Consider the following 23,090-nt stretch of genomic DNA (forward strand, 5'->3'; position numbering starts at 1 on the left):
TAGGCTTTGAACATATGAACTTCTGTAACCTCTTACATTCCCTCCCTGACATACTGGGTAATAAATACACTTCTTAAACCAGGTGAAACAGCATGTTTTTTGTAGACACATTTATTAATCATGGACAAATCATCTTCAATATAAAGACAATCTGCACAGCCAGATGTATTAATGAAATATTTGTGTTCACCAGGACTTGCAAGAAAAATAAAAATCAAAGCAAATAAACAAATCTTGTCAAAAGTTGCCTTTGTATATTTTCATAAAGAAGATCTAAACCTGATACATTTCAGAATAAATGGTTTACTATAAAATTACCAATAAACATGTCTGTCTGTGGGTCATTTGTACAGATCCCTGTCAGGTGTGGTTACATGTACAGCAGACTTGAACCTGTCGACAAGAGAGGTCAGTGATACACGGCCTTTAGGCCTCACTGGGTTCCTCTGATGGTGAAGGGACGTTATTTCTTGAGTTTGTTCAGCATCAAGAGAAGACAAGTGGCTCATGATCATAACACAGTTTCCCAGTCAGGTCTTCTGGGATTTTCTCAACACCTTCTGAGTCATAATTAGGATTCTTGTCATCCAGTTCTTGACTGACTCCATGCTGTTCATTGACTTGAGTATTGTGGTCTCTGAAAGGGAAAAGGAAGGTGACTGCTGATCCACTATCAACATCTCAATACTATATGAGCATTCATACATCACAGCTAGTGACTTACTTGTCATTGTATCCCATATGTTGTTCTATTGCTCCTCCAAATCTGCTGGTAAACCTAACAGTGGTATCTGGAAGATGAACACAAACAGAAAAAGGCATTTTTATAATTGTAAAATGTGTTGAACTGAAAACAAGTTCTTGTGAAATTACTCACAATATTAATGCATGTGTTTCACTACTTGTGAACTGTGCAATGAACGTCATGCCACATATGAATGTATTATTACCTCATACAGTTTTCAGTTGAATATTTACACATCGTTAGCCTCGTAGCATAATTGCCTAAGTCACACATTATATGGACAAATGTATTGGGACACACTGAATTCAGGTATCTCTTTTCTAACAGGGGTCTGGGATATAAAACAATAATGACAAATGTCATAAAGTAGTTTTATATTGTGATGAATATCATTGTGTTGGTTAATTTTGTTTAAATTGTTATCTTTGCTTCCAAAATGCCTCAGAGACAGATTTTACTTTCTCAACTCTTTACTCAACATTTTTCCATAACTATGATTATAAATGTTCTACCTTTAAATTTCTAAAAGATTTTTAGTGTTTTGAGTGTAAATAATAATTTTGTAGCAGAACTAACCATCTACTTTCTTCACATCTCACTGTGGGAGAAAAAAATCTCCCATTAAACTCAAAAAGGAAATGTTTTGATGTTTATAAACTATATGAACAAAAATAGTGGAACACATCATGTCTAAACTCATAAGAGGTCCTGTTCATGCTGATATGAGATATAAACGTCAATATGATATTTATAATAATCAATATGATATTTACCACAACATAAAACTATACTATATCATTTATCATTATTGTTTTGTATCCCAGACTCCTGTTACAAAACATTCAACGTGTCCCAATACTTTTGTCCATATAATGTATGACTTAGGTAATTATGCTATGAGGCTAACCACATGTAACAGACACATGTTGGGCTGCATAATAAATTCAAGTTCACCTGTAAAAAAAAATGTCAACAGATTGTGGCAAAATAAAACGCTGATGTTGCAGTGTGTTTCACATACCAGTACTCCTTCTCTTTCTCCAGACCACGTAACTGATAACCAGCAGAAGTATCAACACCACAATGGCAATCAGTACTCCAGAAACAACTGAAGAGGACACACCACCTGTAATAATCACATGTTAGATAAAGGTTAGTGAATTTCATACATTAAACAGGGTAATGGCTACATTTATTGTTAAAACCTAGATAATTAATTCAGGACTCTTACCAACAACAGTGACTTGGATTGTTTTTGATGGAACAGACGTGAAGGCCTTGGATGACAAATTAACACTATAGACACAACTGTACTCTCCTTGGTGTTCATGGTCCACTGAGGGGAATTCAAAGGATGCAACATAAACTATACCATGACCAAACGCTGGTTTAGCTTCAGTGGTGCTGATGTTAGACCTTTTCAGATAGAAGTAACCTCCAGGATATATGGAATTAATTGAACAGCTGATGGAGAGGCTCTCGCCTTTGTTGACCGATTTTTTGTCAGGGCTGTTAATCATCAGTGCATGAGGCATCGTCAGGGAAATGCTGGGCTTCTCCAGTTTTACTGTAGCACAAAGACAAGTTTTTAGTTTAGTTTTTAGCACATTTTACTAACCTTATCAACAATTTTGTTCAACAAAAAGCTTTAAGTTATATACCAGCAACAGAGAGCTTAACAACATCCCCTTGAGGAAAATTAACCACTTGATTATACATTTGCTTCTTATATTCACAGAAGTATGACCCAGCCTGACTGAAGTCAACTTCAGGGAGGAGAAATGTTGCAGCTCCATTTTCAGCGTTCCTCTCCAGTTGAAATGAATCTTGACTTTTCCCCAACACAAACGTCCCACCCGATTGTGCTGTTGCTATAGTGCAGGTGATTTCAACTCTGTCTCCCCAGTTTACCTCTGAAGCAGGACTCAGAGTGATTTGGGGCTTATGAAGACGACCTGAGACAGAGAAGAAGTGAAAACATATTTTGTTAATCAAAACAGCTGCATCAAAACAGTAGATGTTGTGAACTAACTGCTTGATTTAAATATGTTTCTCACCAACACAGGTAACACCTGCATCCTCATCATGCCCACAGTTATTTTTTCCAAAACCATTGTGGCGACAATGTGTTAGAACTGGTTCTTCACCTCTGCACATCACATCATCCAGCCATATTGGACCACTGCCTCTCCCAAAGCGGGAACCAGAATGTACACTAATTGCAGGACCACATCCCAGCTGTCTGCATACCACCATGGCATCAGGAGTACCCCAGTCGTCATCACACACAGTTCCCCATTGACCTTCATGAAAGATCTCCACTCTACCAGAGCATTCACTGGCGCCATTGACCAACTGAATCTGTGCTGTATAAGAAAACAGAAATGACATTAAAGTAAAGGAATGAAAACATTTCAATCTTTCATTATTTAAATTCTTGAATGTGATTTGAAAGAAATACATATATGTTTATTCACATTATATCAATGCACAAAAGCTTCCAGTTTAGCTGCCACATATTTATGCAAAATGCTAATTCCCACTGGAAAAAAGACAAACTGGAAGTCAAAAGTAAACTGGACATTTTTGAACACATATTTTAAAAGGTTTTACCTGCACAAATAACACCAGCATCCTTCTCATGTCCACATGTTGAAGTTCTGAAACCGTTAGCTGAGCATTTGTCAAGGGATGTCATATTAGTAAAACATGAATCAGTTGCTTCCATCACTGGTCCAGTGCCTTGATGAAAGTGGGCACCACCAGGAACACTGACAGCATGTCCACAGTCCAACAGCTCACACACCACTTGAGCTTTATTCGTGGTCCAGTCTGTGTCACACACTGTTCCCCACACTTCACCATTACGAACCTCAACTCTGCCTGAGCACTGATCATTCCCACTGACCAATCGGACTGTCAAACCATCTGTGAAGTGAAAAGTACACACACATGCATACATGTGTAGAACCTTTTATAATAATAAAGATGCAACAACACACAATACAATAAAAGGTTATGACTTTTTAGTACAACAATATAAGAACATGTGAAACAGGAATACTAGCAGATATTCAGGAAATATAAAGAATAGTTTTGACATAAATGAAAAAACATAAAGATGTGAATTTAGTGGGCTCAGTTAACTGCTGATCTTTCTTTTACCTGTGCAGATGACACCAGCAACTGAGTTCATGTTACAAGTCCTGGCTCTAGATGGTCTTACTGCACACTGTGACATTGTTAACTCCTGTCCATTACATACATAATCCTCAGTCCAGACCTGTCCTGTCCCAGTACCATAGAAGGGGGTAGTGTTGATTTTATGAAGCATCCCACAATTCAGATGTCGACACACCACTGCTGCATTATTCATGTTCAAGGAATCGCCACATGTTGTCCCCCACCGTCCATTCTCAAACAACTCCACTCTTCCAACACAGCGGTTGGGCCCACCACTCAATTTAAGAGTACCTGTAAATAACAAGACATCACTTCATGTGAATAATGTTCAGTTTTCCCCTGTAAAATCCCCCTCAGTCCCTCTCGTCAAGATGTCTAGTGATCTATCCACAGCCCCCCCCAGCAGATCAGACCACAACCTGGTCCTGTTGACCCCTAAGTATGTCCCTCTTGTGAGAAGGCAGCCTGTTCACACCAGGACAGTGAAGAGGTGACCATATGACTGACTGCATCGCAGAATACATCAGAAATATCTATCTATCTATCTATCTATCTATCTATCTATCTATCTATCTATCTATCTATCTATCTATCTATCTATCTATCTATCTATCTATCTAGTCTTGAAGTCTTACCTGAACAAACCACAGATGCATCGTTCATACGATCACTGCTGGTTCTGACATATTCTGTCAGTGTGCACTGTGTCAGGGAGCTCTCTGTACCGGTGCAACTGACTTTATATCCTCTCAGTTCTTCAACCTGAGAAGATGATCCTGAAAACTGTGCAGCATCTCCACAGTTCATCTCTCTGCAAAGCACTGTTGCTTCATTCATTCCCCAGTTAAAGTTAAGGGCTGGTAACCACTGGTCATCATGGTAGACCTCCACCCTGCCTGAACACCGGTCTGTCCCATTGACCAGTCTGATGGAAGCTAATAAGGAACAGGAAATAATATCAGAAAATGGTGGTATCTGAAAGGGATTGATGGAAATATAGATCCATATAGTTATAATAAATGACATATGATTGATGTTCTGAAACGAAAAAAAATGCAATATCAAATTGTTCTTCTTAGAAAGAATCAACAAATAATTCTTAATTGTATCAAAGGTGAAAAGCTAATTAGCCATTTTGTGAAATAAATTGCGTAAATAAAGCAAAGACAAAAATACTGACGAACATTTCCAGAAAATAGTCTTCCATACCTGAACACACCACACCAGCATCCTCTCTATGGTCACAGCCAGTTTGTTCAAAAAAGATGCGTCCACAGTGTGAAAGGGAGGACTCATTACCAAAACAGTCGACATCATCCAGCCAAATGGGTCCCTGACCTTCACCGAAGAAGGCACTGGACTTGGCTTTCAGGGCAGTTCCACAGTTCTTGGCTCTGCAGACCACATCCGCATCTTTGATGTCCCAGCCATCATCACACACTGTTCCCCACAGACCATTATACAGAACCTCCACTCTGCCTGAACATCGGTCAGTACCATTGACCAGTCGTAAGGTTGGATCACCTGTAGAAAGGTCTCATGTTAGTGGTGCTTGAGCATTAAGCTTAACTAACTGGTATTACACTTCCACAGTAAAAACTTTGTAAACTATAAACCAAATACAATGAAAGAGGAAATGCTCATTATGTTTGTCTGTTTTTTCACACATAGTTTATAAAGTTTTACCTGCACAAACAACACCAGCGTCCTTTTCATGTCCACATGTGGAATTTCTGAAACCTCTGACTGAACATTGTTCAAGAGATGCCACATTGGTAAAACATGACTCAGTTGCTTCCATCACTGGTCCAGTGCCTTGAAGAAACTCAACACCCTCAGGAACCTTCGCAGACTTTCCACACTCCAACAGCTCACACACCACCTTCGCTTTAGTCCTGGTCCAATCTGTGTCACATACTGTTCCCCACACTCCACCACTGAAAACCTCTACTCTGCCAGAGCAGCGATTGTTACCATTGACTAATTGGACTGTCAAACCTTCTGTGAAGTTTAAAAAAAATAATAAAAATCACTTTCATCATTAGAAATATTGTATTCTTTGAAAAAACATCAAAACAATTCAAGTGCATGGCAAAACAATTCTTGTTCAGTGTATACAATATAAGTTGCAACAGAAAACAATTGCAGGTTGTGCATTTTGCAATTCAATGAAAACTTTGAAAAATAGGATGAGAATTATTTCGAGCACATGGATATGAATTTAGAATTCTTTGCAAAACAGTGTAGACAGTAATGACTATAGTTGGTCATACCTGTACAGGTGACACCAGCAACTGAGCTGATGTTGCAAGTGTTGTTGCTAAATGAACTTCGTGGGCAAAGAGACAGTATGGACTCCTGTCCACGGCAGTCAATCTGATCAGTCCAGACCGGTCCTGTGCCATGACCATATTTGGGCGTGGTGGTGATTTTATGAGCCATCCCACAGTTCAGCTGTCGACACACCACTGCTGCATCAAACATGTCCCAGGAGTCACCACACACTGCCCCCCACTGGCCTTTGTCATAGAGCGCCACTCTTCCAACACAGCGGTTAGGCCCACCAGCCAATTTAACAATACCTGTAAATAACAAAACATCACCTAATATAAATGTACCCTACAAAAATCATCCCCAGTCTGTTTGTTGAAAATATCTGAAGTCTTACCTGAACAAACAACAGATGCATCGTTCATATGATCACTGCTGGTCCTGACATATTCTGTCAGTGTGCACTGTGTCAGAGAGCTCTCTGTACCGGTGCAACTGACTTTATATCCTCTCAAGTCTTCAACCTGAGAAGATGATCCTGAAAAATGTACAGGATCTCCACAGTTGATCTCTTTGCAAAGCACTGTAGCTTGATCTATTCCCCAGTTAAAATTAAGAACTGGTGACCAATTGCCACCTCGGTAGACCTCCACCCTGCCTGAACACCGGTCTGTCCCATTGACCAGTCTGATGGAAGCTAAAACAGCAAACAAGAGACTGTCAAGAATCACCAGTAAATTCCTTGTCACACATTATAGCTGTGTATGACATTCGTCAACAATTTTTCATCAAATCTCTAATGAAGCAATGAAGCTGTTTCCTTGTTTGTTGCTGCTGTGGCCATACTGAGGCTGAGTGGAATTCTGAAAAGGATTGAGTGACAGTTTGGTTTAGGTTTCAGTTTGATGTGTTAAACAATTATTAAACAATGTTCTTCCTTCATGCTGAATATATTGTTTATTATGTATTTAAATGCAGTTCAGTCAGGACCACTTTGATCATAAAAAATGTAACGTTATTTTTACCAGCTCGTGTGTGTAAAGCCAAAAAAAAGTCCATCAGACAAGAACCAGGTTAAACTTTTTTTTTTTTTTTTTTTTAAACATCTAAATTGGAATGCCTTATATTGAGGAACTTTTCACAAATTGAAAGACTATTTAACTGTTAAAACACTTTTCCTTGAAAGACATTAGTTCATTGTTAACAATTTATTTATAAGATGCAACCACTTCATCTATGTTGTCATTCTTGAATTTCTTTTTTATCTCCCGAAGGTAAATACACACTTGATCAATTTTTTTTTTTTTTTGGCATTCAACAGATGTTCTTAAGTGAAAAAAATAGCTACATTTTTTTGAGTTATCAAATATTTATCTCATACCAAATGCTTAAGTAGTTTAGTCACTGTGTTATGAAGTCGTACTTACCTGAACACACCACACCAGCATCTCTGTTATGACCATAATCGCTTGGTCCAAATGAAGAACGCTCACAGTTCACAATGGAAGACTCATTACCCAAACAGTTGATCCTATTCAACCAGATACGTCCCTGACCTTCACCAAAGAAGGCTCCAGATTTTGCTGCTAAAGCCATCCCACAGTCCATTTCTCTGCACAGGACGTCGGCATCCAAGATGTCCCACCATTCATCAGTCACTGTTCCCCACTCACCACTGTGCACAACCTCCACTCTGCCAGAGCATCGATCAGTGCCGTTCACAATCCTAAATGGAGTACCTGAAAAGAAGTTCTATCTTGTTTCAACTGTTCATACACTGAATGCTAATAAGAGCTGGATTATTTTTGAAATACTGAGGCACTGAAAACATCATGGAAAAAGCCAAACCTTAAATAAAAATGGATTACAAGAAATCCACCGATTACAGCCTTTACTTTTCTTTCTGAACATGCTGTCTTACCTTTACAGGACAGAGAAACACCCTCACACCTCTCTGGGTTTTCTGTAAATGTACAGTTTGTGATTGAGTTCACATTCACAGAGCAGTTACTCAAATAACTCCTTTGTCCACTGTTTTCTCTGTAGATTGGTGTGTCATGTGTTTTGATCGGAGCTCCACAGGAGAGTTCGTAACACAGCATCTTTTCTTCATGTTGGTGCCAGTTATTGTTACAGACTTTCCCCCATCTGCCACCACGGTACACCTCCAATCTGCCAGAGCAGCGGTCAGTCCCACCATTCAATCTGATTGATTCTAGGTAGGAAGGCAAAAAACTGAATTAATTCAGATTCTTTATTTATCAGTATACATGCATCACACACCGAAACTGACCTTCTGCTTTTAACCCATCACTAGAACATGCAGGAACACACCACACACCGCAGACTAGGAGCAGTGGGCTGGCCATATCAAACACCCAGGGAGCAAATGAGGGGGTTAAGTGCCTTGCTCAAGGACACATCAGCCAACAATTTTTTGCCAGTCCGGGGAAATCGAACCAGCAACCCTTCGGTCACAAGCCAACTCGGTTCGGTCTCCAACCATCTAGGCCATGGCTGCCCCCAAAAGTGAAGCCAGAGCTATTAAAACAAGTTAAATAAGTTTATATTAACACCAAATATATATTTTCATGTGTTTTTATAAATATCAACATTTTGGACGATGAAGAAGAGAGTGTATTTACTATAAATTGATGGTAAACACTGAAATATATTTTAAGCAGTAAACAGACTTGTATGATTTAGTTTAATTGGGATGAAATAAATAAACGAATATTGGTGATGTATAAAAATGACAAATAGAATCTGCATTCTACAGATTAAAATAGCTTAATTCTTTTGTTCAGTTTTAAAATCTTTTGAATATAACACTGCATATAATTAATGGACAGAGAAGCTCTGTTGTCAGCTATTGGTTTCTGAACTGCCATTCTAAGGCTGGTAGTTTGAGTTGTTTCAGTGTTAGCTGTTTTGCACCCTGAAGTGACCATATTTGGATGAAAGAGGCAGAATTATGGGGTATGAGGGTGTCTGATAGGGTCATGGCCAGTGCAACTTATTAACCATAACTACAGTGGAGCTGTCTGTCAGGAGAAAAAAAAGTGTTTGAATTAAATAAACACAAGCTCCGACAGTCTGACATACAGATCTGTCAATTAAATTCCAAAACAGCAGACATGAAACCCTTTTATTCAACCTGAGATCTGATTATGGTTGAGGGGTTAGAAGAAAAAAAATAAATATGAACCACCAGGACTCTTATTAGAGGTTACAAATAATAAAAGAGACCTGACTGATGAAAAAAAAAAAAAAAAATGTTAACTATTTTTTATAGAAATGTTGGGTGTATGTTTCTGGTACTCAGGGCTTTTTGGAGTCAACCCCAGTCACCATCAGTGCATTGGCTTTATTTTGAAGCCCTTGCCCCTCCAATCAAACATGATGACTGTCATGAAAAGTGTAGGGAAAAATAAAATAAACCTTTTTTTTAAACATTGTTTTTAGCTTACCGGCCAACAGGCCGTAAGCTGTTGTCGTCATGCGGCGTCCGTCGTTGTCATCGTCGTCTGTCGTCGTCTGTCGTCGTCTGTCGTCGTCTGTTACAAAAACTTCAATCGTCTTCTTCTCCGAAACTACAATTCTGATTGACTTCAAACTTGGTATACAGCTTCTTTATGATGATGTCAACAAAAGTTAGTGAAATTATTTGGATCCGGATCTGATTCTGGATTTTGTGCGACTTTGAAAAATGTCCCCATTATAAGACATAGGAAGTGGATCGATGCAATAACTCAGTAAATATAAATGATATCAAGTTGAAATTTCTACAGTCCAGCCCTGATGGGGAGATGACCAAAACATAATGGCCACATGCTGATCAGGATCTTCTTCTGGATCCGGGAACTTATGAAAAATTTTACATGGGTTCTTATGGGGAAAAATTTTCAATTCTCTTCTTCTCCAAAACTCCAGTTCTGATTGACTTCAAACTTGGTATACAGCTTCTTTATGATGATGTCAACACAAGGTACTGAAATTATTTTAATCTGGATCTGATTCGATTTGGTGCAACTTTGAAAAATGTTCCCATTATAAGCGATAGGAAGTGGATTGATACAATAAATCAGTAAGTATCAATGATATCAAGTTGGAATTTGAATTTTTTACAGATCTGATTGGAATATGACTAAAACTTGGGCTATTTCTGTAATATAATAAATACACAGAACTGGGTGATAATAAATGGCATCTGGTTACATTTCCCAAAGCTTTTAATTTGGCCAGTAAGCTACAGGTCCATCGGTCCTATTTTTTTTAGAGTGTTGACAGATATTAATTTTGATGCAGGTCTTTCTCAAAGGGGTCATATTTTGCTAAACACACTTTTATTCGTCATTGGTACATTTATTTGTGTATTTGGACCCTAATAGTTCAAAAAGTTTGAATTTGAACCCTCCAAGTGCTGCAAAGCTGTCTTTATATTCACATTGGCAAATATTTAGTGGATTTCTACAACCTGTTTTAATTCCTTCTTAATTTGTTACGTCTATAACTAGTCACATCATGACATTTGCACATATAAGGTCAAGACTTCTGACGAACACTTCTCTGAGTACGCCATAACTGTTTATCGGCAGATGCGGTTGTAGTCCATTCTGAAAATATGTCCAAACTTCAAGCCGATTGCCTAAAATGGTCAGTTGTTGGTTGTATTAACAAACACAAGTGGCTGAATGGGACAGAACAGCACAGCCAAAAACCTGGAGGGGGTGGGGTATAAAGTGGCTCATGTGCATTTAACGGGCCAGCGCTCAAAACAACATTTCTGGTGTCATTACTCAGAAATATTGTTGAAGATGGACCTGTGGAGTTGAATTAATGAAGATTTCAGACCCAAGAACAGCATTTGAAGACCACAGGGAAATGTTTTAAAATGTATAATTCCATTTAAAAAAGGAAAATATCACTCCTTTAAGTAGTGAAACCAGTACAAAATGTCAAACTAACCCTTTCAGGACTTCATAGGTCTCTGCAGCATTGTCTTTCATTCTCAGTCATACAGATGTCCCTGAACTACTCCTCTCACACATTCACACCTGGACATTCAACCAGCAATTTTCACCAACACTTTGTAACAATTTTTCAGAATCATGCAGTGGGTAACAAAACTGTCATCCCTGTCAGATACATTACCTGTGCATATAACCCCAGCATCTTCACTGTGGCTACAGTCATGGATACCGAAGCCTCTATGACGGCAGTCAGAAAGGGATGTCTCGTTACCAATGCAGTCAATGTTATCAATCAAAATTCTGCCTCCACCGCTGCCAAAAAAGGCACCAGATTTTGCACTCAGAGCATTCCCACAATTCATTTGTCGGCATGCAACCGTCGCATCTTCAAACCCCCATCCGTCATCACAAACTGTTCCCCATTCTTCCATAGCGTAGATCTCCACTCGACCCGAGCATCGATTATTCCCACCGACCAATCGAATTGGTTTAGCATCTATGACATTGAAAGAATGAAAATTGATGTTATATTTGATTTAAAATGAATGGACAACAAAGGCTTTACATTTTGAGGAAAAAAAGAAAATGTGTAACTTACTTGAGCAGACAACAGTGGCATCAACACAGCTGAAATTCTGAAATTCCTGAAGACTGCATTCAAAGAGAGACTGCTCATTTCCTGAACAGTTGGCTTTGACTCCAGACAACCCATGTGCCTCTCCAAAATCTAACACTTCACTCTGATCCACAGAAGAGCCACATCCAGCCAATCTGCAGGCTAGATCAGCTTCCTCCTTACCCCAGCCACTATCGCACACTCGTCTCCACTGATTATTGTGGTACAGTTCCACTCTCCCACTGCAACGATTACTTCCACTGACCAGCTTCACACTGTCTGCTAATGATGTAGAAAAATATTTTAGTGTTTTAGACCACAAGTGCCAGGTATGCCATTCTGCACTGACAGCGCAGTACCCTAATACAAATTAACCAATAGGCAAAGAGCTGACCCCAAGACAGGCCTTTAAAGACCACCCTCCCTCATTTGCCTAATGAAGCAGAAATGAATACAGAAATGTAAAAAGGACACACAGGAATAAATAAGCTTGGAGAAATAAATAGAGGAAGAAAATGCAAGAGGGGGAATACTGGGGAGGTAAATATGACTATGAATTAAAAAAAAAAAAAATGCCAATAAATAAATAAGGATTCAGATGAAAATAAAACAGAAATAAATAAACAAAAGAGATAAAGAAAATGTAAATAGAAAACAACATGAAAATAAATGCAGGGATAAGGACAAAATAAATAAATACTACAGAAAATGAAATGTAAAAGTAAATAAGAAAAGCATTCAGAGAGCGCAGACCTCCGCCAAGACAGATACTGCCCCCCCGATCACCACCAAAATGTAATCATTTCTTCCTTGTGTCAGTATCAACATTTTCTGAAAATTTCATGAAAATCCGACCATAATTTTTTGAGTTTTCTTGCTAACAAACAAACAAACACACACGCACGCACACAAAGCAAAGTGATAACAATACCTCCTAACAGAGATAATAAATGCTTTTTGAGTTTTGTTTTTTTTTTGTATCATGTATTGGCACACAAGTTAATTTATCGAGCCATTTTTATATTTCTGTATATATTATTAAATATGGCAGGGTCGGTCCTCGATAGCCCGGACCCTCCGGACAGGAAAAGAGGACATGTCCAGGCAAAAAAGGCCATTTGATCACCCTATTAATGTTTAGTTTTTGATTTGGAGCAAGAGAAGCGAGCTATAGGAGAAAGCTGTGACATCCCCCAAGTTCAGCTCCTGCAGATACAATTCTTCATTTTTCTTTGATAGATGCATTATTGGTCTTGGCTCAGCTTCTTGGTTGCTAGAGCTAACCCAGTGCTTTCAGGTTATTTTAAATGTAGGATACCAGGCATGATTCAGCTTAAAATCATGACAGGTGGTAAAGTAAAAAAAAAGATACACACAGAATGATACCTGAGCAGATAACACCAACATCTTCTTCATGGTGACAGTCATGATTCCCTAGACGATTGTGTGGACAGCTGAGGATGGAAGACTCACTACCAGAGCACCGTACATCATCCAGCCAGATACGGTTACTTCCTTGTCCAAAGAAGGCAGCTTTTTTGACTTCGATAGCTGCTCCACAATTAAGCTCTCGACACAACACTTCAGCATTGCTCATCTCCCAATGGTCATCACATACTGTCCCCCAGCTGTACATGTAGAAGACCTCCACTCTACCAGAACAACGTTTACCTCCCACCAGCCGTACTTTTGCACAATCTGGATCAAAACAGAAATGACTGCAGATTATCACAGCATACTGTAACATATCCTTTTTTTTTATGAAGGCAGGACTATGGCAAAATTTGAATAGGATGTTTCAGTCATTAAACCTAACTGTAACATACTGACCTGTCAACAGTGGTAGACTCAGCAGAACTACAGGTGAAAAAAATCACAACTACCAGTCAAAACATTTTTGATTCTGTATTTAGGGAATTTTAAAGGCAAAATTTATAAAGCAAAATTTTTAAAGCCAAACAAAATGAGAAACTCACCCAGTGACAAATAACATGCCAAGTGGAGCTTTTCAGCAGAAATGAACATCATGTTTTTCTTAAGTGAAATTCTGTCAAAAAAGTAACAGTAGAAAGTATTTTTACAGAAGTAACAATTGTTTTACTTTTTGGCTATGTTGTTTCACCATTTTGTTCTATGCTAGAATAATAAATTCCTGCAGTAGAATAGTTTATAATGATCACATAACTGTCACTGTCATTGTTGAACTTAGACATACAGTATGTTAAACTATCTCCATTCTTTTCTGTCACATTATGTAGACGAAATTAAAATCTCAGTGACCATCTGCACTGAATCATAGTGTTAACAGAGCACAACACATGATATGAGTCCAAATCCATGCCACTTTATAATCACATTACATAAAATTAGCAACATATAATTGATTGAAACTCAAGCTCTTAAAATGACCTGCATTTGTGGTCTGAATTTAATGAAATAACATTCATTTTGAGTCAAAATGTGGGATAGACACTGAGCTCTAATCTGCAAGAACAGGTTATTAAACAGTGGTACAACAGTGGTGCAAGTATTTTCCTTACCTCAGAATTTTTGAAGCAGGTTTTTTCTCATCACAAAAGTCCTTGTCTGGGAGCAGCTTTCAATCCTTCAATAAGGGACAGAAGAAGTGCTTTATTACTCTCTTGTCTTCTGCTTAAATGTGTTGTAAGTTTTTACGTTACACCGTTGGAGCCAAAACTTATACCCACCCCTCCCACCTCAAGTGTTTCATAATAAGACATGAAATGGCACAGTGCACAGTAGGTCATAAGTCCTAATATGAACCGCTCTGACAGTAGAGCCTTTCCTAATGTTTCAGTTCAAGCTAACAGGTGTTTTGTACAGATTCATTTATAAATGGACATGACATGCTGGTTGTATATATTTATCCTCTTGTATACAGTATGTGATGTGATCAGTGTTCATTAACCTCTACCAAATAAAATAAGAAACAGTAAGGTGCATGCACATGGCACACTGATGACATTACACTTTTACGTTCAACATCATCATCACTGGACCCTCTATTAGATATTAATATGTTAATGAAATGTGCATGTGAAGGTCTCCGTGTGTATTATATGAAAAAAGTGTTGCACTTGTGTAATGGATGAGTGCGATGTTGCAAGTGACCATTGTCCATTCAGCATTTCTATATGGTCCGCTTCACTATTTGTTACCACATACATGCACTGTATTTCCCTAATTTGCTCCAGTTACAAATTCACACCAACCCTACTTCAACCCTACATGGTGTTTCCCTTGTTTTCCATTTTATTCCCACAGTCCTCAAATTTCGTGTTTACTGACAAACTCTTGAATGTGCTTAACTGCATGTCTTTTTGCTTTGAGTGAAACAGGTAGTGGATTGAACCCAAATGCAACACGCTCAAAATGCAGGTAAAAGTCAGTAACAGTCTTTATTATGAGTATAACAGAGGGGAAACTAATGAGGAAGCTCTTGAGTGAGCAGGTGCATGAGCTGGATTTGTACCTGGGTCTGAGATGTGGCAAGTAGGACAGAAACCTCAGAGCCAGAGAAGCAGGCTGGTTTAACTCACAGATCCTGACACAGAACTCTGGACTCTGACACAGATTGGAACATGGACGAGAAACAGACTCCGACACAGACAGGTACACAGGCAGGGAACAGAACCCAGGGAAACTGAAAACTGATCTCTTAATCTTAAGGCAGACCGGGGCAGAGGTGAGAAGACGTTGTCAGAATCAGGCGGGGTTGGAACCAGGAAAATGGGTACAAAGAAAAAAAGGCCGGATAGTCAGACATGAAGTAAGAACAACCTGGCAGAGAGTATTCTTGTTCTTCTAGTTTACTGGCAGGTGGCAAACCAGCTTAATGGTGCATTACTGCCACCAACTGGACTGGAGTGTGGAACAAAAGCTTGGCAGAAAATAAATAAATAAATCCTTCCTATAATATCGGTATCCCTTAAGAAATTAATAATATATCTACTGACCCTTTGCACCAATGTCATAGTTATCATGTAGGGGTGCAGCGCCATGGTGGATGGCAAAAGCGACACAGCAAACAAACGAATGAGTGACGGATTATGGCTACCAGCACTGAAAATAATGTTTTGGAGTTTTCCTGCGAAGTGACTAACCTTACTGGATGGCACAAAGAACGCTATTTGGAGAAGCTAGTGATAGCAGGGCTAGCTACCGACCCATACCTTCTCCCTCCTGATGTGTCTATGCATCTAGTAAAATACTCCAGTCTACCAGAGTTTGAAGCACACGATCTGTACCATTCTGTTCTAAATGGAGTGTTCTCATACACAGGTGCTGATCTAAAAGCATACAAAAGTCTGGATGCTTACCAGTTCTTAGTCTCAGGTTAGATTACCAAGACGCTGTACTGCACTCACTGCAGACGAATGTATCTCATAATGGTAAAGGAAAGATACAGCTAACGTTAGCTAGCTAGCTGTATATGTTTTTAACATGTTTCCCCCAGCATGCCATCAAAACTCAAATAGACTGTAACCAACAGCAGCTCTAATTAACTAACATTGTGTAATAATGTTATTGGCTGTCATAAGTAGCTTACAATATTAGCTCTGTTGTTGCAGTGGCTGCCTTTCTACTATCTACACACACTAATATGTACAGTTCCACTATAACATATGGCACAGCATGAGGACAATAACAGCAGGACATATAACATAGTGTAGCTGGTAGAAAGGCAGCCACTACAACAACAGAGCAAATATTGAAGGCTGCTTATGACAGCCACTGGAAAATAGTGGCTCATAGTTGTTAACCCACTCTAGCCACCTAGCTAGCATTTGGTGGAGCTAATATGCTATTGACAAAACAAAACCAGAGCCTGCTCTATCTGTAATATCAGGTCCATCAGAGCCAGGCTCTGTCTGGAACCCAGCTGAAACCATGGGTGTCTGTGAAGAAGGATGGAACTGTTGTGCGTGACCACTGTACGTGTAAAGCAGGGTTAAAAAATGAACAAAAATGAGTATGTTCAGTTCAAATTCAATATTAGCCGGTTTGCCGTCCAGTGTGCAGTCCGGCACTTCCGCCGTCCATCATGGCGTTCATTTGCGGCGCAAACAGAGCGTGACGTAACGTGCAAAGGGTCAATAAGTGCTTCCAACCAATTTCCCAAGAAGAGCCTGTAATGAAAAATTATCATGTTTCAGTTTCTTAAGTGATGTAAATAATTTAATTACATTGCTCAGTATGTGCCTTGCACTCCAGTAATACATGTGTAACTGTTTCTGACTCATTGCATTTGCAGCATAATCCTGTTGGATGCTTTCATATTTTATGTCATGACTGATTAATCCAGGTGTGTCTGCTACTTCTTGTTGTGACTTCTGATTAATCAGGCACACCTGGATTAATCAGTGTGTCCAATAATGAAAGACCAGAAATAAAGGACCCACCTGAAGATCAGGAAGTAGTGAGGCTGTGCGTAGAGCCCATTCTTTCTTTTCCTACCTGAATATATGTTATACAGATCTAGCAAAGTGTAGTTGAGCCAGAGCTGCTTATATGCCGGCCAGCTGATTAGACACACCTGTTAGCAACAGGTGGACCTGGTGTTGCTGATGAGTTGTGGTGAGGTGAGGAGGAGACAGAAGGAGGGCAGACTGTGACACTGAGTCCATAAAAAAGCACAAATAAGACTTCCGGTGGGGCGGTAGAGCAGCATGGACGAGTAAAGCATGAGCTCCCGCATGCCAAAACATTAAACTCTGCCAAACTCGAAACAAAGACGGTGATAAACCTTCAATTGAGAATATGAGTGGAGTTCCAACAAAAACAAAGAATAAAAAGAACCCGGACACTCAGGGTAAAGAAAGAAAAAAATAGGACCAATGGCCCTGTAGCTTACCGGCCAAATTAAAAGCTTTGGGAAATGTATCCAGATGCAATTTATTATCACCCAGTTTGTGTATTTATTGTATTAAAGAAATAGCCCATGTTTTGGCCATATTCCAATCAGATCTGTAAAAAATTCAAATTCCAACTTGATATCATTGATACTTACTGATTCAATCCACTTCCTATCTCTTATAATGGGGACATTTTTCAAAGTCGCACCAAATCCAGAATCAGATCTGGATCAAAATAATTTCAATACCTTGTGTTGACATCATCATAAAGAAGCTGTATACCAAGTTTGAAGTCAATCAGAACTGGAGTTTCGGAGAAGAAGATGATTGAAATGTTTTCCCCATAAGAGCCCATGTTAAATTTTCTGTAAGTTCCTGGAGCCATAAGAAGATCCTGATCAGCATGTGGCCATTATGTTTTGGTCATCTCCCCATCAGGGCTGGACTGTAGAAATTTCAACTTGATATCATTTATATTTACTGAGTAATCGCATCAATCCACTTCCTATCTCTTATAATGGGGACATTATTCAAAGTCGCAACAAATCCAGAATCAGATCTGGATCCAAATAATTTCACTAACTTTTGTTGACATCATCATAAAGAAGTTGTATACCAAGTTTGAAGTCAATCAGAATTGTAGTTTCGGAGAAGAAGACGATTGAAATTTTTGTAACGGACGACAGACGATGAAAACAGCTTACGGCCTGTCGGCCAGTAAGCTAAAAACTCGATCAGCGATAACAAGCTAGCACCTGAAGCTAACATGGTGTATGTCAAGGTAGCCCGGAAGGCATGAGCCAACAAGTTCAAGTCCTGCACAATGATATGAAGACAGACCTGAAGGCGCTCAGAGACGAAATTACAGCGCAGATGAGGAGTGAGCTGACTGCATTCAAGACGGACATCGATCAGAAACTAACAAAAATAACTACAGATATCGGAGAACAAAATGAGAAGATAAATGCTGCTTTAGAACGCACAGAGGAAATCGAAGCATGGAGTCATGAAGCGAACTGTACACTGCAAGAAATGATACAAGAGCAGAAAAAGATCATAGACAAACTAGACAATTTGGAATCAAGATCTAGACAAAATAAACTTACAGGTCTATGGCATACAAGAGGAGGCTGGATCTAAGAGTGACTCGGTTGCACAGTTTATAGATAATTGGCTCTATGAAGAATTTTCTATTAACTTTGATCTCCAGATTCAACGCGCTCACCGAGACTCAGCTCTAAAGCCTAAATCCGGTCAGCAACCCAGATCGATCGTCATCTTTTTCCAGCAGTTCACTGTAAAGGAGATGATTTTAAAGAAAGCGTGGGAAAAGAAAACAATCACCTTCGATGGTCACAGGATTTATTTTGATCACGATTATTTAGAGAGGACACTGCAACAACGGAAAGCGTATGCTAACACTAAAAAGATTTTAAAGAGAGAAGGCATCTGCTTCCAGACCCCTCTGAACAAATTGAGCATCCACATGACCAGCGGGGTAAAAACGTATGGCAGCACGGAAGACACATCCAGTGACCTGCGAGAGAGAGGATACCAGGCGGACAACGTGGCGAGGCTGGTTTATGCCTGCCGCACGAACGTGACGTGCGGAAAATAGACGCGGGGAGTCGGCACGAGTACTCCGCACTGCGTCTATTCCCTAACTGCAGGGGGCAGTGTGCCACAAACGCATGTCTATCACAGTACAAAAACTAAAGAAGAAAATTCATCAGTTCGTTTTCTGTTTTCACATAGTTATAAATAAACTTACCACCTCCGGAGGGAAATTTGTGTCTGTTTCCCTGTGTTTAATAAAATTCCAGAGCCAGTTCAACTCTTTCAGAATCCGTGGGACATTTGGGCTCTCCCCTGGGTCTCCACTCCTCCCTTTGGCGGCCTTTTTTGCCTTTACATATCTGTCCCGAATGTTTTTCCGGTTTTTTTTTTTTTTTTTTTTTTTTTTTTTTTGCTCATTCCTCCCCTTTGCTGACTGTAGCTGCAATTTCCCTCCACTCGGCTGTGGCGGTGGTCTCGGAGTGACGAATCATCCAAGTGCCTGTACTTCTGTACTTCTACCACCAGGAGCTCCTGAATGTCGGCCATGTTGTCTGCCTGTCTCTTACAAATTTTCTGAGGTGCGCCACGTGGAAAGTTTCCGCTTGAGATGAGCCGCACGAAGGGGCGGGGCTGTGAAAATGACGTCAATTGACCACGTGAAGCCCCGCGGAGCTCGCTGACGCGGGATCCAAAGGGATACAATTTGTAAGCCAACTTCTTTCTTTTTCTGGAGTAATTTATATACTGATGTGGAATGGGGAAAAGTATGGTTATTACCAAGGAAGTTTTTTTATTTCGAATAAGGTGAGAGAGGTATATTTAAAACTGTTACACAGGTGTTATCCAACTAATTCAGCTTTAGTTAAGTATAAGATCAATGTCAACCCTCTTTGTTCATTTTGTCATAATTCGGATTAAACATTAACTCATTTGTTTTGGGAATGTGCATTCTGTCAAATTTTTTGGTATGATATCAATCTTTTTTTAAATAGCCGGATATTTCTTTTAACTTCAAAACTGAAGATATTTTATTTGGTTTCTTTATTACTGATCTACCTGCTCAGAAATTGTTTATTCTTAATCTCATTTCCTCATTAGCCAAATTTCATATACATGCCAGCAAATTTGCCAATGAGAAACCCGGCTTTGTGGTTTTTAAATCTTACTTAGAATCCTACCTAGACACACTTAAATTTTGCACTAACCCGAAAGCTGTGAAGACTAAAGCCTTATGTGATGAATTTAAGTTGTAATTATTTATTTATTTATTATTAGTGCTATTTTTTTCTCTTCTTGTTTATTCCTTTACTTTTATTTATTTAATTTACTTACCTATATATGTATTTATATTTAATTTCTTTCTGCCTTACCTCGAACATTATGTTTTCTCCATGCCATGTTCTGTTTTATGTGTATATGGTATTATGTAAATAAAGCATGAGGGAAAAAAAATGATTAGACAAGACTCTGCTATAGAAAGGATTGAAATTAATAAACAAAAACATGTATTAAGCCTGTTTGCGGATGATATAATGGTTTATTTAAAAAAAAAAAAAACCCAGTAGATTATTTGTACACCTTACACAAATTCTCAAAAGATTTGGTCTATACTCTACAAAGTAAATATACTTAAAACTCAGATCCTCATGTTTAATTGCTCACCAACTCAAGAATTAAGGGAATGGCAATTAAAATGGGAGGCAAAATCAATCAAATATTTGGGCATAAATATAACTAAAGACCTTTCCAAATTACATAGAAGTAATTATGAACAAGTTGACAAAATTTTAAGGGAAGATATTGAAAGATGGTTTACATAACCATTGGGAATAATTTACAGGATTAATGTAGTAAAAATGAACATCTTGCCACGTATATTATATATATTCGTATCTCTGCCTATAAATATTTCAAAAGACCAATTTCTAAAATGGGATAAGTGCATATCAAGATTCTTATGGGAAGGTAAACGACCAAGGATATGCTATGCCACATTACAATTGCCCAAAAACAAAGGAGGTCTGTCACTTCCAAATTTGAAATATTTTCATGCTGTGCAATGCGTCATTTGATCTACTGGTGTGATAAGGCATGTGTTGCTCAGTGGAAAGATATTGAAGTTTCAACATTAAAATATCCAATTCAGACAAGCATTGGAGCAACAGAGACCCCAACTTACATTAAAGAGAAGTATAATCTCATCCCAATGATTTCCTTTACACTAGATGTATGGTACTCCACAGCGAAACAACTAAAAATAGGAAAGGAAATTGGACTATTAAAATGGATTTCATTTGATTCATTCCAGGAAAATTTGATGATAGATTTACAAGTTGGGCTGACAAGGGAATTACAGCCATATGCACGATTATTAAAAAAGGAGAAATGAAAAGCTTCCAGGAGTTAAAAAACACATGTAAATGAACTAATCAGGACTTCTTTAGATACCTGCAAATGAGGGACTGTTACATCAAAGATATTAAAACAAGTGAGGACAAAATACATCCTATTATAAAGCTACTTATACAAGCTTATGGTAAAGCTGTTCCAAAAACTGTGTCAGTTCTGTATGGTTGTTTGATGGATTCCAGAAATGATTCGAGATTTTATGTCAAAACCAAATGGGAAAGAGAGCTGGGTGAGGAGATCCCAGAGGGGATATGGTACGATATGTGGGAAACACCCCAATCAACATCACACTCACTTAAATGGAGAGAATTTTATTGGAAAAATCTAATTTGTTATTTCATCACACCTAAAATTAAAAGTAAACAATTGAATACTCAACACCGTGTTGGAGACTATGTAATCACATGGATTCAGATCACACACGTTTTGGAAATGCTCAAATATCCAACCCTTCTGGGGGAAGGTTCACTTAGCTCTCTATGAAGTGTTGGGCTATGCAATCCCAAATTCTTGTCTTGTTCTGTACCTCGGACATTTGGAAGAATCAGTGCATAAAGAAGACAGATATCTTTTCAAGATCCTCCGGGTGGCCGGGAAGAAGGTCATAACAAAGAACTGGCTTAAGACTGATGCTCCGTCTTATAAACAATGGATTTCAATTATAGATGATATACTTGTCATGGAACATCTGACATATAAACTGAAGTTAAAAGAAAATCTCTTTCTGAAAAACTGGGGAAAATGGCTGACATTCAGAAACAAATGTATCTATTAAGGGTCCTTAATATTCTGACACCATCACAGGCTGTTCTTTTCATCTGTTTGTTTTTCTGTTCTTTTGCTTTTTTTCCTGCTCCTCAACCTAAGGAGATTGTATTACACTGCAAAAAACTGAGAAATAAAAATTGTAAAAAAAAAAAACAAACAAACAAAAAAAGCACAAATACATCTTACGTGGTGGGCTAAGTCAGTCTGTCTCATTTCGTTCATGAGTTGATCAATAAGTTTTTGCTGTGAAGCTGATTTTTTTGAAAAAAAAAATTGCTAAAATAATTGAATAGACTAACTAACTGGTTGTTTCCCAGCTGACTGTTTGCTCCGTAAAGAACAATAATATGCAATTCTTTACGGGCAGATTACAAAAGCATGTCGGGATAAGATCCAATCAGAATTCATGTTGTTACCTCATGTAACTGTTTTGGCCAATCGCAACATTCGCTGAAAGAGCGTCATCCCAGAGCCAGCAAAGTGTTAAATTATATAGTTACATAGATGGTACCGGTTTCTATTATTTGTACTAACAGTTACAGTAGTAGTATATCCACTGTTAATACTTGTATTTGTAGTAGTAGTCGAGGACATTTGTTCTAGGTATTGGTAGTTATACTAGCACCAGCTGTTCCACTTTTCAACAGTTCTAGTTCAGTTTGCTGTGCATCCACTACATCCATGTCTCCCCC

At 38.7% G+C, this 23,090-nt stretch overlaps 1 protein-coding gene across 1 annotated transcript in view; it reads right to left on the minus strand.

The window, feature by feature from the left end:
* Window positions 1-14,446, minus strand: part of LOC115415093 (deleted in malignant brain tumors 1 protein-like) — a 72,503-nt gene extending 58,057 nt beyond the window's left edge. Inside the window, exons 1-21 of the mRNA XM_030128542.1 lie at window positions 14,329-14,446; window positions 13,765-13,835; window positions 13,619-13,645; window positions 13,175-13,486; window positions 11,771-12,070; window positions 11,354-11,668; window positions 8,121-8,414; window positions 7,627-7,938; window positions 6,597-6,896; window positions 6,202-6,510; window positions 5,615-5,929; window positions 5,138-5,452; window positions 4,564-4,863; window positions 3,911-4,219; window positions 3,359-3,673; window positions 2,803-3,111; window positions 2,407-2,700; window positions 1,977-2,312; window positions 1,767-1,871; window positions 725-791; window positions 440-637 (exon numbers count right to left, since the gene is read on the minus strand). Coding sequence (XP_029984402.1) covers window positions 487-637; window positions 725-791; window positions 1,767-1,871; window positions 1,977-2,312; window positions 2,407-2,700; window positions 2,803-3,111; window positions 3,359-3,673; window positions 3,911-4,219; window positions 4,564-4,863; window positions 5,138-5,452; window positions 5,615-5,929; window positions 6,202-6,510; window positions 6,597-6,896; window positions 7,627-7,938; window positions 8,121-8,414; window positions 11,354-11,668; window positions 11,771-12,070; window positions 13,175-13,486; window positions 13,619-13,645; window positions 13,765-13,816 — 5,037 coding nt within the window. The 5' untranslated portion in view covers window positions 13,817-13,835; window positions 14,329-14,446 and the 3' untranslated portion in view covers window positions 440-486. Of the gene's footprint in view, window positions 638-724; window positions 792-1,766; window positions 1,872-1,976; window positions 2,313-2,406; window positions 2,701-2,802; window positions 3,112-3,358; window positions 3,674-3,910; window positions 4,220-4,563; window positions 4,864-5,137; window positions 5,453-5,614; window positions 5,930-6,201; window positions 6,511-6,596; window positions 6,897-7,626; window positions 7,939-8,120; window positions 8,415-11,353; window positions 11,669-11,770; window positions 12,071-13,174; window positions 13,487-13,618; window positions 13,646-13,764; window positions 13,836-14,328 lie in introns of the transcript that reaches the window.
* Between the last annotated feature and the right edge of the window lie 8,644 nt (window positions 14,447-23,090).

Source organism: Sphaeramia orbicularis, chromosome 24, assembly GCF_902148855.1.
Source record: "Sphaeramia orbicularis chromosome 24, fSphaOr1.1, whole genome shotgun sequence".
Taxonomy (NCBI): Eukaryota; Metazoa; Chordata; class Actinopteri; order Kurtiformes; family Apogonidae; genus Sphaeramia; species Sphaeramia orbicularis.